This window comes from Manis pentadactyla, chromosome 8 (assembly GCF_030020395.1).
Source record: "Manis pentadactyla isolate mManPen7 chromosome 8, mManPen7.hap1, whole genome shotgun sequence".
Taxonomy (NCBI): Eukaryota; Metazoa; Chordata; class Mammalia; order Pholidota; family Manidae; genus Manis; species Manis pentadactyla.
In genome coordinates this window covers 27,290,322-27,307,728 of record NC_080026.1, presented here as the reverse complement: position 1 = coordinate 27,307,728, position 17,407 = coordinate 27,290,322, and the positions used below count along the sequence as shown (strand labels likewise).

At 37.2% G+C, this 17,407-nt stretch overlaps 1 protein-coding gene across 3 annotated transcripts in view; it reads left to right on the top strand.

Moving 5' to 3' along the window:
• Positions 1 to 17,407, top strand: part of ARHGAP15 (Rho GTPase activating protein 15) — a 602,975-nt gene that overhangs the window by 14,867 nt on the left and 570,701 nt on the right. For all 3 annotated transcript variants that reach the window (XM_036912736.2, XM_036912735.2, XM_036912738.2), the window contains one exon: positions 10,338 to 10,516. In XM_036912736.2, the coding sequence (XP_036768631.2) occupies positions 10,352 to 10,516 (165 nt within the window). In that variant the 5' untranslated portion in view covers positions 10,338 to 10,351. The remainder of the gene's footprint in view (positions 1 to 10,337; positions 10,517 to 17,407) is intronic.

Genomic DNA, 17,407 nt, shown 5'->3' with positions numbered 1-17,407 from the left:
ATATATGTAATATATATTATGTATATATAATATAAATGAATTATATATATATATATATGAATTATCTATATAGAAAGAAAATTATCCCTATCTCACACCAAACACAGAAATTATTCCCAGGAAAATCACAGACCTAAAAACAAAAGTTGGAATATATCTTTTTGGAGGAGAATGTAAGAATAGTCTTTGTGGCCTTGAATTAAGCAAGGATTTCTTAAGAGTACCAAACAAACCCCACTCTTCATAATAGAAAGAAAGAAATGATAAATTGGACAATATTAAAATTAAGAACTTCTAGTGAAAACGTTCTATGAGAAGAGTAAAATGCAACCCTCAAGTGAGAAAAGATCATTATTGCAACATATACATATTAAAAAATGACTTGTATTTAGAATAGAAAAACAACTAAGTGGAAAAGGACACACAACCTAATAGAAGAACAAACAAATATTTTGCACTGTCATTTCACAACAAAATACTGCATAGCACTCAGCCACACAAAGAAAAGTTTCAGTGAAATAAGCCCAGAAAAAAAAAGTATATACTCTAAGTTTCCACTTACATGAAGTTCAGAAAACTTAAAAAAAGGATCATGATTATCTTCGGTGTGGTGAGGTGGATCGTTACTAGGAAGAAAATTTCCGGGAGTGTCAGGAGTGCTGATAATGTTGAGTTGCTTTGTGTTAGTGTGGTTACACAAGTGTGTTCAGTGTATGACAGTTCATTGAACTTATACACAAATACAAACCATTATAATGTATTTCACACATACATAAGTGAGCCTGAGAAAAAACGGTTTTTAAATGCATTCCAGGAGACACTGTAAAATATTTTATATTAATGGTGTTGTCATTGTCGCAATGCTAGACTGTGGCATTACTGTTCCATTCTCAGCCATGTCCCTTTGGCACTGAAATCTAATCCAATTAATTCAGTTTGAAGACATGAGCATTAGGGAAAGACTAATCAGACACCATAACAAGATTGCTAAATAAAACAAATGTCAGCCATATTTGACTACTGTCAGTTACTGATTCCTGTTAATTCCTGTTGAACACCAATCACAATCATCCAATATGCAGCTTCGCCATATTTTAACCTGGGCAGGCCAAGATAGAGTTAGTTGGAGCCTGGTGGACTGCCATCATCAGTTAATGATTAGATTTAATCTGCTTGATAAAATGGCTTTGCAGCTGAGTCATATCCTTTAAGAAACAACCACTATGCTATAGATAGTATTCTATATACTTTAGAACATGGTGTCCCAGGAAACAAGTAATTGTAGGTTGAAATGTACTTTTTGCATTTGGGATTCTTCCAACAAAGATCAGAGAATCAATCCTGTCTCAGAGTGTCGAGACTCTGCTTGTTTTGCTAGTATTTCCTAACACTGTGGCTGCTGAGGAACTTGTTCTTCAGCCGATGTTTTCTCCTTAAATGACATTTCATCATCCAGTGGCCTGAAATAGTCACCCTGTTTTCCTTTAATTGATTCTTGTATGCAAGAGGCAGAAAATGGCTCAGCATTTCTTGCTAGATTAGCTCAAAACTGACAGAAGAAACAGAAAAACGATTGCATTTCTTATGCCTCATGTGGTTGGTTTTGTGTATGTAAGGAGATTGCCATTTCATAACATTTCTTATGATGCTTAAACATAACTACAGTGGCAAAGACGTTTTGTTCCTATTTGCTTTTCAATTTTTTACTACCTACCTGGTCACCAGAGGGAAATCCAGAAGCAGTTCCACTAATCTTAACTTAATTTTTCTTCTATGTCTTTAGTAAGGTGTAATTGTACCCTTGGACTTCTCATTCTTAAATGCTTCATTTTGTCATTCCTGTCGAGTCTTTGCAATTCTTTTCATTCGCTTGGTGACCATAAGCATTAAACATGCATCTGGAAGCTCAAAGTGAGATTTTTAAAGTTCTGGAGTATTTTTTTTTCCCCAAGATCACCGGGTGCTCTTATTATAAGATTGGTGTTTGCATACAGATGCTGTGATGTTTATTCTGATTTGAAGTTAACTCTTAACTAAGAAGCCTCTGTTCACTATGCAGCCTCAGTAACTGGATATTCCATTCTTCTGGGTCTCTTCACTCCATGTCTTTGGGAGGTATCATGCTTTTAATAAAGTCATCAAAGTTTCCCAGATCTATACAACAAAAATCCAAATTCTTTGGTAGGAGCTGCAGGATTCTCCTATTCCAGCCCTAATCAACTCTCTCCCTAGCTTTCCCACCTCACCATCCGCATTCTTCATGTGTGGTGGGTGTTCACTCCTTCTTCCCTTTAATCTTGTGATCCCAACCAGTATTGCTCTTGATATCCCTTCTCTGCCTTTTGGATCTTATTTACATCAAGTCCACATGTCACCTTCACCTTGAAATTGCCCTCAGACCCATACTCCATTCTGTTCTTATCAGACTCCGAGGTAGGCAAGCATGCTTGTGTCTAACCCTACCCCAGGTTCTTAATAATTTTGTAGAAATGGTGAGACCTAGCAAAAACCTTAATTAGTATTTGAAAATGTAAAATCAGTTGTTTTGCTCCCAATATGATGGAGACAAAAGCTGAGGGCCTAGGGAATGAAAGATGGCAAAGGGATACCAATAACGGGAAAAAAAAAAAAATCAAGGTTGCCTATGACACAGTTTTGTCCAGGACATATTTACTTAAAAAATGTATTTTACTTGTCATACCCACCATTTAGGATGCCTCCGTGCAATGACAGTAACTGTATTACAATTTATCCATGCAGCTGACTTGCCAGACTTCATCAGTAAATGCAGCATGTCGCCCTGATTAAGCTAAATAAATGCAAAGCCTTATTATCGCATTTCCTATATGTAACACCTGCCCAGTCAAAGACAATGTTACCCAGTGGGGTGGCTATGGTCAAATTCCTTTACTGTGATCTTCCTTTCTCATTATATTTGACATTTTTGAGACTCAGTTTTATTGCATTCTCGCCGCTTATGGAAGTGGTCTGGGGAAATTAGACTTAATAGAGATGTAGAAGCCACAGGGAAAAAAGAAAAGGAAAGTGAACTGGAAGGAAACTGAAATTAAAATGTTATTTTGGTAAATGGCTGCTGTGGTGGAGACGACAAACAATTGCGATGCAAGTTAATTACTGACCTGTCAGGGCAGTACAGCACGAACATTGTGCCACACATTAGTGGAGCTACCATGGCCACAAGTCATGTCCACAGGGGAACAAACAGTCTGCACTCCACCACAGATCAACATAAGATCTTTCCAGGGGATAGAAATGAATTTCTCAGTGAAATAATATTTGTCTGTGAAGTTTCCTTAGGCTCTTAGCAGACCTGGAAAAACAACTCTTCCCACACATTCCGGGAAAGGAAGGAGTCATATTGCCACAGAAGGTTCCTGTGTGTTTAGGAAGAGGGGACGATAGCTCTTGATGGTCCGGGTGGCCAGACAGCTCACTCGCCACACAGTGAAAGCCCAGGCTAACACCCATGGAGTGGGAATTCCCTGGGGCACACCCAGTGCTTGCCTCTGAGACCTTTCTCTTCACAAAATCTTCAGTGGCAACCTATGCCGAACAAGAGAGTCCTATTGGGAGAAAGAATATCATGTACCTGAAGGAACTTGAAACTCAAGGGAGACTTTCTCTATTGTCAGAACAAATAACCCTGCTAAAGTCTAAGGTGGTCTAAGTGTGGTCATTTTTTTTTATAAGAAGGAAACAAAAGGATTATTGTGAAATGGATATATGGCATTCTTCATATTTTAGGAACTCACATGATTCTCCAAGTGTACTTTAATTTTGGCCTCAGAAGGTGTGAAAAACATTGCTTTTTGTCTGCCTCTATTTTATGAACTATCTGTAAGTTCACTGGTCCTTAGAAACACTGGCCAGAGTGAGTTACACATGTATTTTTTTAATAAGAAAGAACTTGGTCAAAGATATTTTGCTATTGGTAATGCTTTACTAAGTTATGTACACTGGCATTGACTGGTTTCCATATTAGTTTTCCATTTATATATTTAACAAACATTTATTAAGTCTCTATTGCTTTTTTTAGAAGGCACAGAAACATTTATAAATGATTAAATCAAAAGAGTAACATGATGTATACCTAATATTCCTACACTATGATCGTTTGATCTCTGTCAGATCTCCTTTGGAATTCTTGTTACCTTATTTTTTTATATGCAGTTTCCACTTGACTTGAGATGTTTGGGAATGCAGGCTTGGTTCTGCCCTGGGACTGGTTTGAACAGACTCTAGCACCTTGCAGAAGATGCTTGGTATCCCTGAACTTCAATTTTCTCCGCTCTGCAGCATGGAGATGATATCATAATGCCTATCAGTTTCTCCCAGCTCTATAATTCTGAATATACTTTTATTTTTAATGCTGTTGATGGGAAAGAGATGTCAAAAATACACTTTCTAACTCAAAAGGACAAGCTGCTAAGCTTTAATGTAATTAACAGAGTGCAAAAAATAATTGACAGAGCAGCTATGAAATTTATGACTAGATGAAATATCACAGTCATTCCTTTTTGGGTATTTGTAGTGTGAGTGTAAGAAACAAGCCCAGAATGCCGTTGCACCAAGTCTGATGAGCAGGGCCAAAGTTTGTGTGGCTCTTATGAAGTGCATTCTCATCACTGTTTCCTGTTTTTAAAACAGTATTGAAAGTGGAACTGTGCAATATCACAAGCTATTCTTGCTCTTCTCTTGGTACATATAAAATCAGGAAGTCCAGAGAAATTGCGAAGCCAGTCTTAAGTGATTTACATTTCAATTTCTAACTCAGGGATATTTATTTGGATATTTTTATAAAATCAATGGATATTTTAGACACATGCAAAATGAACTAATTCTCAATACTATCATTAGTCATTCACAAAGGCTCTGTGTGCCTTCCTGTAAGAATACAAATGTGTAAGGCATCAATGTTTTCTCTAATAAAATTTACCAATAATAATGATGATGGTGAATAGATGATATGTTATAGGAAGAACAAGAGGAATACTGAATAAGTATGCAGATCACATGAAAATTAAAGTTAATGTAACTTACAGTTAACAAAATGCTCAATGTTATACTTTGCATAGAAATAAGCATTGCCCATTATTACCAACTTTATAATCTCCTCCACCACATCTAGAAAGTTGAGGGTCAGTGAAGCAAGAAACATGGATGGAAAAACAGAACAGTTTCAAACCCCTGTGAATATTACTGGAATAGTAACACACAAAGACTCACCAACTGGAGCTCTTCATTGCCTTTCTGAGCACATCCTGAAATCGATACATACGTTCCTGGAAGCATATTCACTCTCTGACACTGGGAGCCAAGTTGTGATGGATCTTGGGGTGTGAGGGTTTCATTTTACTTGAGATTGGCAGCCTTTATAATGAAATTGTTTCCCTAGAATCCTCCTTTCATGAAGACTCAAAAATAGGACCGCCATGGCAGGGCCATCACACCGTCCAACTTCAGGAGGCACCTATTTACCAGAATGCAATGCTAACCTACCACTAGTCACAAATGCTGCCTCTCCCTAAATTTCCTTAAGGTTATATGCAGAATAGACTCATCACATCTCTCCTACAGCAAGATATTTCTCCCATTCCAGTTTGAGATTTAGGTAAGTGCTTTCCTGAGAATTCAGGGGAAGTCTGTCTGACTAATCATTTATGACATTACGTTAATTAATTTAATCATCCCCTTCCCGTATACATCTAAGTGCTTCACTGAAAAGATGGATGATTAAAGGATGAAGATCAGGAAGAATGGATGATGGGATGTCAGAAATTTTGAGCCTGTAGGTGAGATGGTGTCTAAGTAAATGATGCAGTGAGGAGCTTTGGCAGCCGAAATGTGTAAAGTATCATCAGGTGTCTGGTAGAGGGGAAAAAAGAATATTAGGATATAGACAAGGAGAAAATAGGAAGTCGATGGAGAGTAAAGAGAAATCACTATGAGTGGAATGCAAATATCGCTGCAAAATATGGCCTAATACAGCTTTATCCATTTGGTGTGAGAAGTTCCTAACAGGGTGAATGAGATTAATCATCTCAGAACCCACAAGTACAGCAGTTACAACTTCCACAGCCACTGGTTATAGCTGTCATTTCAGTCCATCAGATTTCCTTCCCCTTGGTCCCCACTCCTTCCTCCTGCAGATCCCTCGGTCCTATGGGGGTGGAGAAGTCTTGCTTCCCTCTGTTTTGTACTCAGTTCATCCATTCTAGAGATTTGTGTATTATGCCAAGGAAAGCCCTCTTTTCCCTTTCTCTCCCTCAGAATGTCTGGGATACAGGCCTCATACTGCACTGGTTGGAATGGACGGGGCTGTCAGTCAATCATTCAGCTCTGTGAAAGACTGTTTTCTTCATGAAATCCATCATTTCTCTTTTCCTTGAACTTCCTTGGTACTGTATTTTTCCTTGATTACCCATTTCAATATCTACCTAATAATCTCACAGTTATTTGCATATCTTTCTGTTACTGAGCCCTTTGCCTGAAATGCCCATCCTGCCCTGACTTGACTCTAACATCAGCTCGTTTTCTTTTGCAAACTTTCTCTCTTTGCACTTCCCAGTTATACCTGATTTTGATTCCATCGCTCCTTTTCCCACCTGGGCACAACTCTATTCTCATTTGATTATTTATTTGTTTCTCTGTTACCCTCCCTTAACCACAAGGTATTGGGTCAAAAACAAAACAAAAAATAAAAAAAAAGAGTATCTCCAGCCTCTAAAATGGTGCCTGCCACTTAGGAGAATCTCAATAAATATTGAATGGCTAATTCATTTTCTGCCAGTAGATATCTTTAAGAAGAGGTTTTGTGTCATTTTCTGTATTCTCAGAGAAAAGTAGAGCTCTACAGAATCAGAAATGTTTGCAAATATAAGAAAATTATGAAATTCTGTTAAGTGAATGCTATAGTAGAACAAAATGCAAGGGAAGCCAAATTAAAACAGAAAAAATATAGTGCAGTGGGGTATCAACATAAGGTGAAGAAGGGGTCATGTCGGAAAGGAAGTAAGGCTAGAGAAAAGAGACAGAGGAAACAGAATAACAATAACACGGAAGTAGGGGGAGAGATCAGGCTTACAGAAAGATCTGAAGAAGAAAGGTCTTGAAATTTTTTTCTGTGAACTGTCCCCCAGAAAACAGGTGGGAAAAGCAGGTAAGTGGCCTTTTAAGTAATCCAGCTTTTTTGACAGTAACGCATCATGCAAATGTTGATTTGACACTGAGATTTGTGCAGACCCTGAGGAAGAAACATGTCCTATAAATGGCATGTAGCAGGACTATGTAAATTCCGTGGCTTCATGCTCTTGGTCAGAAGAGAGTGGCTTCAGTCTGAGTGATTTCCCTCACTAATTTTGCAAAAACACCATCCTTAGATTTTGAATAATGGACAATATGGAAGATCAGGCCTTGAATATACTCAGAGAAGAGCCCAGATTTTTCTAGAAATGATTTGTATGTTTAATCATAGGATCCTCCAACCCCCACCCAAATCCCCTGCCCACCAATCCATATCAAAGCATTTATATTGCTGCTTATCTGCCTAAACTTACAGAGCTCTGTAAATCTGCAGTAATACTTCTTTAGAGCCCAGCCTTCTACACATCAGTATCAGAAGTGTAAAGGACCCTGCAGATCGCAGCAATCTTCTTGGCTGCTCCTGCGTGCTGACTATCAATTCTGTCCAATGAGGAAACAGAGGTCCATTGACTTATACAAGGTCACAAAGTTGACCATTAGAGACAGGGCTGCCACTCAAAGTCATCATGCATTCTTTTTGTGCAACCAATCTAATTACCATGAGTCCAGGGCCGCCATTTACAGTGACAATTCTTAGATTTGCCTTCCTTTATTTACCATTACTTCTTTCACTAAAATATACCCTGAGAAAATGCATGCTTTTGGTAGTAGCCTCATCATAAATGTTAAAGATTCACAGACTTGCTTTATTTTGCAATTATTTCTCATTGGCTATGGAAAACTAATTGCCTCAATAGTAAATAATACACAGAATAAAAACCAAAAACTTCTTATCCTGTACTGGAGAGTATGGAGAAGAGCTTTTTATATCATCTGCAAGTGACTGCATTTACTTTTCATAAACTAGTTTATATATACTGCTCTATATCTTATTCTACTTAGATATGGAAGTACGATACTTTATGTGTCCATTAGTAGACAGACTCGATTTATTTTAAAATCCTTCTTATCAAAGTAGCTGTCATTACATTTCTATGAAATAGTGGGGATAAGAATTTAATCTTTCATTCAATTGTATTTCAGATCTCACTCAAAGACCTATTTTATTCTCAATTAGATAAATTTTTTATAATACTTCACTAAAAAAGAACATAAAAGTGAAAATGTAAGCAAAATAAATCTGGTAAGGAATTCTTTAGGTTTTTCTATAAAACAACTTTGTGAGGCATAACTGAAGTACAGTAAAGCGCAAGTATTTAAAGTGCACAGTTTGATCATTTTAAGTATATGTATACTACCATTAAACCATCACCACAATCAAGGTAACAAGCATATTCATCAACCTGAAAAGTTTCCTTGTATCTAGTGTAATCCATTTTCCTCTCCACCCTGTCTCTAGGCAATTACTGATCAGCTTTGGGTCACTATATATTACTTTGCATTTTCTAGAATATTATACAAATGAAACCAGAGGTACTTCTTTTTCTTTTTTCTTTTTTTGCCTGGCCTCTTTCACTCGGCAAAATGAATTTGGAATTTATCCATGTGTTTGTGTGCATCAGTAGTCTATTCCTTTTTATTGATGTACAATATTTCATTGTGTAGATAAACTAGAATTTGTTTATCTGTGCACCTTTTGATGGACAAGTGGGTCTGTTTGGGAAATAAAATACATGTTCTTCCACTTCTTTCTGCCCAGTGTCCTTGGTGATATTATTAGTTTCTCTCACCCTCATTTTTCTCCTCTATAAAAATAGAGTTTAATGTCTATCTCATAGGAGTCTTGAAAGGATTCAATCATGGAGTACATTGCCTGGTACTAATGGTAAATACTCAATAAATATTAACATCTAAGTTGTTTTTAATAAGTTGTCACTCAGTTGTCTTCCTGGCATCAATTATGTACACTTTCCATCCTATTGAAATACTTTCATTTTTCTCCCAATAATTTTTGTGTCTACTTAATTTGACCATTATGATTCTAGCCCCATTGTCTGCCCCATAACAGGGGTAACAATATAGTTAGTGCCTTAAAATACAGTCCTTCTTTGGGATTATATCTGCTTCTATTACTGGTGACATTCTTTTTCTAATGTTGTACATAGGTACCCGTACTATTTATGGAATATCTATATAAGTGAGACATGGGACAACAATCAGGCTAGAAGGCGTTCTGCTTCTAAGAGCTCAGAAACTGTGTTTGCATTGGGAGTGTTCTACTTTAAAAGAGGTGATGTGCTCACTTGAGGAATGTATGGGGAGGGGCTGTTGAAAAGGATGAATTTGGGGAAGCAACTAAAGTCCACACATTGATGCTGCCATGGTTTAACTCTCCTTCATTTTCTTTTTCCAAATTATTGTTTCCTCACTGCCCTCTGTACAGGATGCCCACACTGAATCTTCCTGCTAAAACATACTCTTTCCATTAAAATAAATATGAACAGTGTTGATTTTTCTGTTTTTTCATATTCTTCATAAACATGATGTCCACACCTAACCTACTGAATCTTGTTCAGTTGGCAGATGGCTGTGGGCAAAGGAATTTTAACTCCCCCCCGTGGGTGTTGTGAGTAGGGGTGTGGGCTAGGACTTGAGCCCTGAGCCAACACTTGGATAGTCGGTGGCCCCAGCTAGTTTGCTCAATGCCAGTTTTGTTCACTTGAATTTGACCTTATTCATATAAGTTTTTATTCACCAATAAGGGCTGTTGGTGGTAGTGGATGGAGGTGGGTGGGATGGGCAGGTGAAAGGTCTGCGGGCTGTGAATGAACAGAGCACATGCCCTGAGATGCTTAGTTGGCAACATTGTTTCTGTATAAGGAAGACTGTATCATGTTGCTATTAGGAGTTCCTCGGTGGAATTAGGGGAGGTACATGATATGGCTGTGCTGCCTTGAACTTTGAAGTCCCCCGCATGTATCGTACTGTCCACACATTGAGGCCCCAGTTGATAAAAGCATCTACAAAGTATCTACCCTATTTTCACCACTCAGAGAGGTGGAGATGATTTACTTCATTGTACATTAATGATTAATAGGGGTGTGCACTCCACCCAAAGCTGTTCATAGAGAAATATATATTTAGAATAATATGATGCTTTTACATTTTTTCAGGATAACCCTGTACTATGCAGAAATCTACGAATTCTGATACCTCTGCGGAAACACTGAATTCCACCCGCCAAGGCACCAGAGCTGTGCAAATGAGAATCAAAAATGCCAACAGCCACCACGACAGGCTGAGCCAAAGTCAATCCATGATCCTTACCGACATTGGGAAGGTCACTGAACCTGTAAGTCAAATGCCCCAAGCACCCTAAGTTCCCTGATACACAATTTTGTACATAAGAAAGCTAATTAGCCTTGTTTTATTTGTTTTCCTAATGTGCACGAGAAAACTGGTTTTTGTAATGCATTTTATCTTGCCTACTTATAGTCATAATAATATCCCCAGTTGGGGGAGAAGAGCTGGGCCTAATCCAGAGTGATAAAGTGGATTTGGAGCTAGACTGAAGAGCACCTTTGACTCATTTTAAGGGCCGCCACTATCATGCTTCAGTGTTATAAAAATAATGAGGTTATGCTAGCATGTGGTGTTTTAGTACATCACTTTGAAAAGCCAGAGGCTAAAATTAGCTAAGAACGAACTGAGAAAAAAAAAAAATCTTTAGAAACATGTGAAAACCTCTTCCTTAAAATCTCCCAACAACGTATAATGTTGGAAATTACAATTTGATTTGGAATGAGCTCAGATGATTGAAATGGTGTGGCGATTTAAGGTTGGGAGAGGAAGCCATTTTGTCTCGATAATGTGTCATTAGGAAGATTTGAAATAAAATAGTTAGAGATGAACTCTACTGCCAGTTGTGTCCCTGCCCCTGCACGCATCCTGAGCCACTAAACATACTGATTACGATGAGTCTCCTCTGGTTAATTTTCTTCCATAATGGTGGTAACTTGCAGCTGAGGCCATAGGATGTTACAAAATTATTTATGCAATGTTAGCCACTCTTTTTGGACCCCAGATCTATTTTGTTTCTCACAGTGAGATCAAGAGCGAGAAATAGGTTAGCTGGGGACAGGCTGTGAGTCCCAGTCACTCTGCAGAAACATGTGAACTATTAATTGAGTGGTCTGTTAATATCAGAGGGGCCTATGAAATATTCAGCTGAGTTATTAAATGAGATAAACTTGCTGAGTAGCATGATACAGATTATATATATTTGTTGTTCTTTACTGGAATTTCAAGTGCAAAATTAACCCATAACAATCTCACTAGCTTGTGATATATATGATAGTAAGCATTCTTTCTTCAGGTGTTATAGACAAATTTAGCATGAGGAAGCCAGTGATTATATTTTGGGAGTGAGAAATAACTCCATAGATAAGGTACCGAGAGATGCATTTGTCTTTATTTACTTTCTCAGTTGAAATTATTGTCTGCTGGGAGGCACAACACTTCTAGACTGACTTTGCTTTTTAAACCAGCTAAAATGCTCCTCAACTATGAACTTGAGACAGTGGTTAGAGTAAATTATTGGAATCTCTATAATGTATTATCAGTAAGAACTGTACCTTTGAAAAAGTTTAAAAGTTAAGTATATTTAATGATGCCTAACATATTTTATTGGCTGTGTTTAACAAAAGGCACTATGCCGCAGTTGTTTTTGACAAGCATGAAAACATCACAGCATGAGACTGCAAAAGGAATTATGGAGAGAAATTACAAGTGATCCATCTCTCAATGAATTATCCACCTCAATAGCCCGCAGAACTCAGCTACCAATTAACACCTACTTTATTACATGTTGGGATGTACTTAATAACTTTCATGTGTTTATGCACTATTACCTTGACTGATGCCTCTTGTACAATTAGGCATAATTGGCATATCAATATGCAAAAGTTAAAAGGATTAACCCTCTTAAAACTAATGAGCATTTCTGTATCCAGCTGCTAAATGAGACAAAATTAGCATTTTTCACTTTTGGGCAGGATTTTATCATGCAGTTTCTCATTGTTGATATTACCTTGTTACATAACTTTAGTTTGGGGGGTTATATGCTGGACTGGAGAGAAGAGTTTTCCAAAGTTAAATTAGCTGTAATTATCCCAGCTTTTGTTTCCTCATTCTTAGCTTGGGCAATATGTATTCCTCGATAAGGAACAAAAATAAAAGTTACTTTTGGTTCTGTGCACTCAGTGCATAATTATATAAAAGGGGTATTTTGGTGAGGATATGTCATTTCCCCGAGAAGACTTGGCTCTGAGATACTGTATTGAAAGCTTGCCATGGCACTAATTTTCTTTCTGTCTCAGTTCTTTTCATCTCTTTTTGCCATGCACAATTTTCTGACTAGATACTGACAGAATGTAAAGTATTTTGGCATATTTATTCAAACAAGCCTGTTAAAGATATCTGCTCAGTCCAAACTAAGAACTTGAGTTTTTAGAAGTTGGAGGTTGGGATGAGGTCAAGGGGGAGATTTTAAACTTAGAAGTAGGAGGGGATGTATCCTAAAAATGTGTGCACAGGTCACATGTCACATAGTTTGTTACACACACACACACACAAACACACACACTTAATCTGGACAGAAAAAAATTGAGAGTACTTCAAGACTATATATGTGTTATGTATACTATTGGATATACATGACATACAGATTAGATATGTGTATATGTACTATTTGTTCACTGGCATTGTAAATCTAATATGGATTTATTGGAGTATATAACACAAGAATTTAATATATTCATAATGTTTTAACTTATTACAAAAATAAAAGACTTTAGGGTCAAATCAATTATATAATTCTGTCATTATTCATAAATTCTCCATTTTAATTTTGTTCAATTAAAAACATGTTTACTTTGACTATGAACTCAGGACACAGCATAAAATTCTCCTATATACATTAGTAGAGTATCTTAAATAAAGGAATAGTTTGAAATGCCAATATAACATTTATTCAAATCTAAGCTATGCAAGCACAGGTGAATTTATTTTCTAAATTAAAAGTTCTGATTACTTAATTGCTACAGGGAAGCATTTCAGTAAAACAGGTATCGATACTCCATTAGTATTTTATTGGTGGTGTGCATCATATTCTTTAAATACCAAATATTTATTTTTATGTGGTTAAGATTGGTGCCTTTTCAAAATTTAAAGAGGCCCCTTTGTTACCTGGGAAATGTTGGAGAAGAGGGGAATTTGGACATGGGATGATATGGTTAACAAGAAAATCTCCTGTGTGTAAGAAAGATTTGGAGACCTCTGCTTGTTGGGGAAGGAATGCTCTTTGGTCTCAGTGATTTGTTGTCTTATCCTGAACAAGCACCAGAGTGAGACCTCTTAAAGGTGGGCTGCTTATTTACCCTAATGTGCTAAATACAAAAGCAGGTGGCTCAGTGAGAGTAAATGGGGGCAAGTGAAGTGTGCCTCTTTAAGGGCTGAAAGGGCTAATGTGCAATCCAGCAAATAGCTAATGCAAAAGGTTTAATGTGGCTTTGATGTTATTTATAAGAGGGGTGCTCCAGCCTACTAGACAGTTTAGAATAGATATTAATGAAGAGTTTAAATAGCCAAATCAGGAAAACTGCAGACATAGGATTTGCAGGCAAGAGCGGTTTCAGCATTTAATGCTGGTGTCGTAAGCAGCAACGTGTATGAATATTCACCATTTCCATCTTGTAAACTCCGGCAGAAGTGCAATACTTCATTCAGGGCCATCATGGACAGGGAAATGTCTTTTTATTGCTGTTCAGATAAAGACTTAGTTTGAGCCATTCCTAAATGTTAACACATGAGACTCCTCTTTGCTTCCGGTAACAGACTATGCTCGTTCATTTTCCCTTTTAATATATTACAAGAAAGAAGAGGAAACAATTTTCTTTGTTTCTTACTTCTGTGATTATAGGATACTTGCCAAAGTTGTGGCTAGCCAAAAAGGCAGACATAAAAATTGCTACTAAAAATATAAGCCTTCTGTTTAGCAGAGCTTTTGAGAAATATTATGAGACTGTAGAACTTGTCCATGTTTACTTCAAATCAAGCTTATAGTTAGGTTTGAGGCTTTGTTTGTATAAATTGTCCTGAAGTGGATCCTGATATTTAATTAAAATGACACTAAATCACATTGAATTGATAAGACTTGGCATCTCAAACAAAGGTAATTGCCCGTATTGGTTTTGTGCAAAAATAGCGCTGCTTGGAAAATGCGCAGCCAACACAGACTGTCAACTCCATTTATAGATCAATATGTGAAAACCATTGATCAGGCAGGCATGTATAACAGTAACACTCTGCATTTATTTGTTGTTTTTATACCACATTAAGGCTTACAGGATTATAGGCTTCCTAAATATTTTGACTTCCTCATAAATATATGATCTGTTGCATGTTAATTAAATGAGTCTGCAGCCATTTCTAAAATTGTTTTTAGTTTGATGATTTCCTTTTATTGCTGCGGATCATATGATCTGAAAATGGATTAGTTTCCTTCTGCATAAAGATTATTAAAGCTTATTTTAATGTGTCCTATTTAGTGTAAGATGTGGCTGCCTTTTTGCTTTGAAAAACATAGATACAGACAATTATTTTCTCCTAGCGAGTGGCTGATTTTTTTTTATTAACTGGGCATTCTCGCTACTCAGAGTAGAATTATTTCCTGACGTATTTTGCACACCCTGTAGATAACAGGTCTTCTTGATTTCTCCTGATAGAATTTTTTTTCTTTTCTTTTTATCTAGCTCTGTAGTACCGACATCTGATCAAACATTATGTAAAAGATAAAATGATCATCTCAATTAAATTCTAGACACACACAAACATAATTTGAATTATATTTTTCTCATTTGAGAACAAACCTTATGAACCATTCTTATACACTGCATTTTGCAGTTAAATCTTTCTTATCTCATCAATGTAAGGACAGTGTTTTGTTCCTAATCTTTATTGGACTATTGTGGATGACATTTGTAAGGCATTTTGGTTTGTAAGGAAAAGCTGTAGAACAGTGGAGTGAGACTCTCCATAGATCCAAGCCTCAGATATGACAAAGCAATAAAGTGTCTTCCACTGCAATTTTCTTTGCCACTGAGAGGTCAATTTTGTTGAGAAATCTTTTTATATCCTCTATATACATTAGGAGTGCTGCTTTAAAGAGAATACTTGGCTTTATAAATGATGTTAATACATTAGTAAAAGAAACAAGATTTCAGAAATAGCAAACCCAAGAAGTCATGAAATTCAAGGGTTACCTAAGGTAACTAGTCTGCTGTAGAGCAAACAAAAAAGTTTATTAGCTACATAATATGTCCGGGGGGGGGTGGCTGGAAGGAGAAGAGTCAAAACCCTCCAGAGATTTAGTCCCTTGACCTTGCCGTCCCATGCCGTCTCATGCAGTGAAAATCTTTTAACTCTGTTTACTGAGCACAAATTGGACCAGCCAAAAGCTCAGAAAGTTTCCGACAGGGTAGAGTCTGCACTTCAAAGAATGAGCCGGGGCTCCTGAGAATTCACATACGTGGCTGTGTCCTTTCCATTTTAACTTGAGCATGGCTAAATTTGTTTATAATCTCCTACTGATTGAACATGGCGCTGAATGTACATGAGATACATTTTTTTGAAAGTTAGTCCTCTGATTACTAATTTGAATCCAAAACTCTAACCTTGTTAGCATCTGGACTTATTTCCATAATAACAACCCCTTCAGAACCTACAAAGTAATGAATAATTGACAACAAATGAAATGTTTTGATAGTTGTCGGCACAAAGCATGTTTAATGTTTTGTGTTGCTTCCTAGCTAATTATGTAGATGACACATTTGTCAGACCTTGACTGCCATTAGAAACGTGTTTCCAGAGGGGAGAAAAACAGGCTATTCATAGAGTAATTAACTAGAATGCTCAATGACCTGTGAGAGATTCAAATCGCTGCCAGTTCAGACATTGTTTTGTTACAGAAGCAGAGGGGTAATTAAAATTCCAAATTACAGTCCTATGATGGAGCATTTGTTTGTTGACAGTATACTCTTACTCTAGTTTGTTAATTCTTTTTTAAATTGCTTATAATCCATTTTATAGCTTTAGGAGTTCCGTCTTTGAATTTACTGACAACTAATATTATGGTAAATTGTACTTCAGTGGAGTACCGTGGTGCCTCACAGTTTCAAGGGAGCACAAGGTGGGTGGGATAAAATCGGTCCTTCCCTAAGCTGACATGTCAGGTGCTGTCAGTGGGAATGCCACTAACATGAAACATCTTGTTAAATATTGCCTTTCCAATTCTGTATTAGGGAAAAATGTCCTGGTACCAAATACAGAGATAAAAAGAAAAATGACAATGAACATTTAAAAAGGAGAAAGAAACCTCATCTCCCAACAAGAAATGGGTTGATCAGGGGGTGCCATTACCAAGAAGGAAGAGACAGGATGATTTGGGGAAAGGTGTTGAGTTTAATGCAGAAGATGCAACAGTCCAGAGGAGAGCTCTCATAGATCACGCAAAAAGAAGGGCATGTTTTACAGCTGTCTCTTCAATCTCAGGCCAGTAAGAAACCATGGGATAATGGATATTACCCATAAAGATATTCAAAGAATTATCAGCATAGTTCAGATCTGGAAGGCTAACATCATCTAAAAAATTCAGCTCAAGTGAAATATTTATTTAGGTTGTTGAAAGTGAGAAGATAGTTTTATTAAAAAGGTCTGACAGAAGTCACATGGTGTTTGATGCAGGCAAGCTGACAGACGCATCCAGTGAGCACTGATTATCCCGAAGTCACTGTCAGCTAGGATTGATTTTCACTTTCTCCATTTATGTAACGGTTCCTGTAATACAGCTGACCCCGAATCACGTTACCTTGTCATTTCTCTGCATGGATCAAGAGGAGATGAGCTGAAAATAGCTAGACACTGACCTTGAACTTACCAGAAAAGTGAGAAGTGACAGTGGGGTTTTTCTGTAGTTCATGTACAAAGATTAAGGCATACGGTGCCTTTGTTGAGTTCACTTTAGCAGCACAAGGGGGCAGAGCAGTATTAGAGATTACAGGTAAAAGAGATTCTGCGCCAGCCTGTTCTGAAATACTGAGTTAGAGCCAGAGGTCTCATTTTTGTATCTTAGTGTAGACATAAAGAAGAATTACTGATGAATCAAAATCTCAGGTCCCCTGATGTT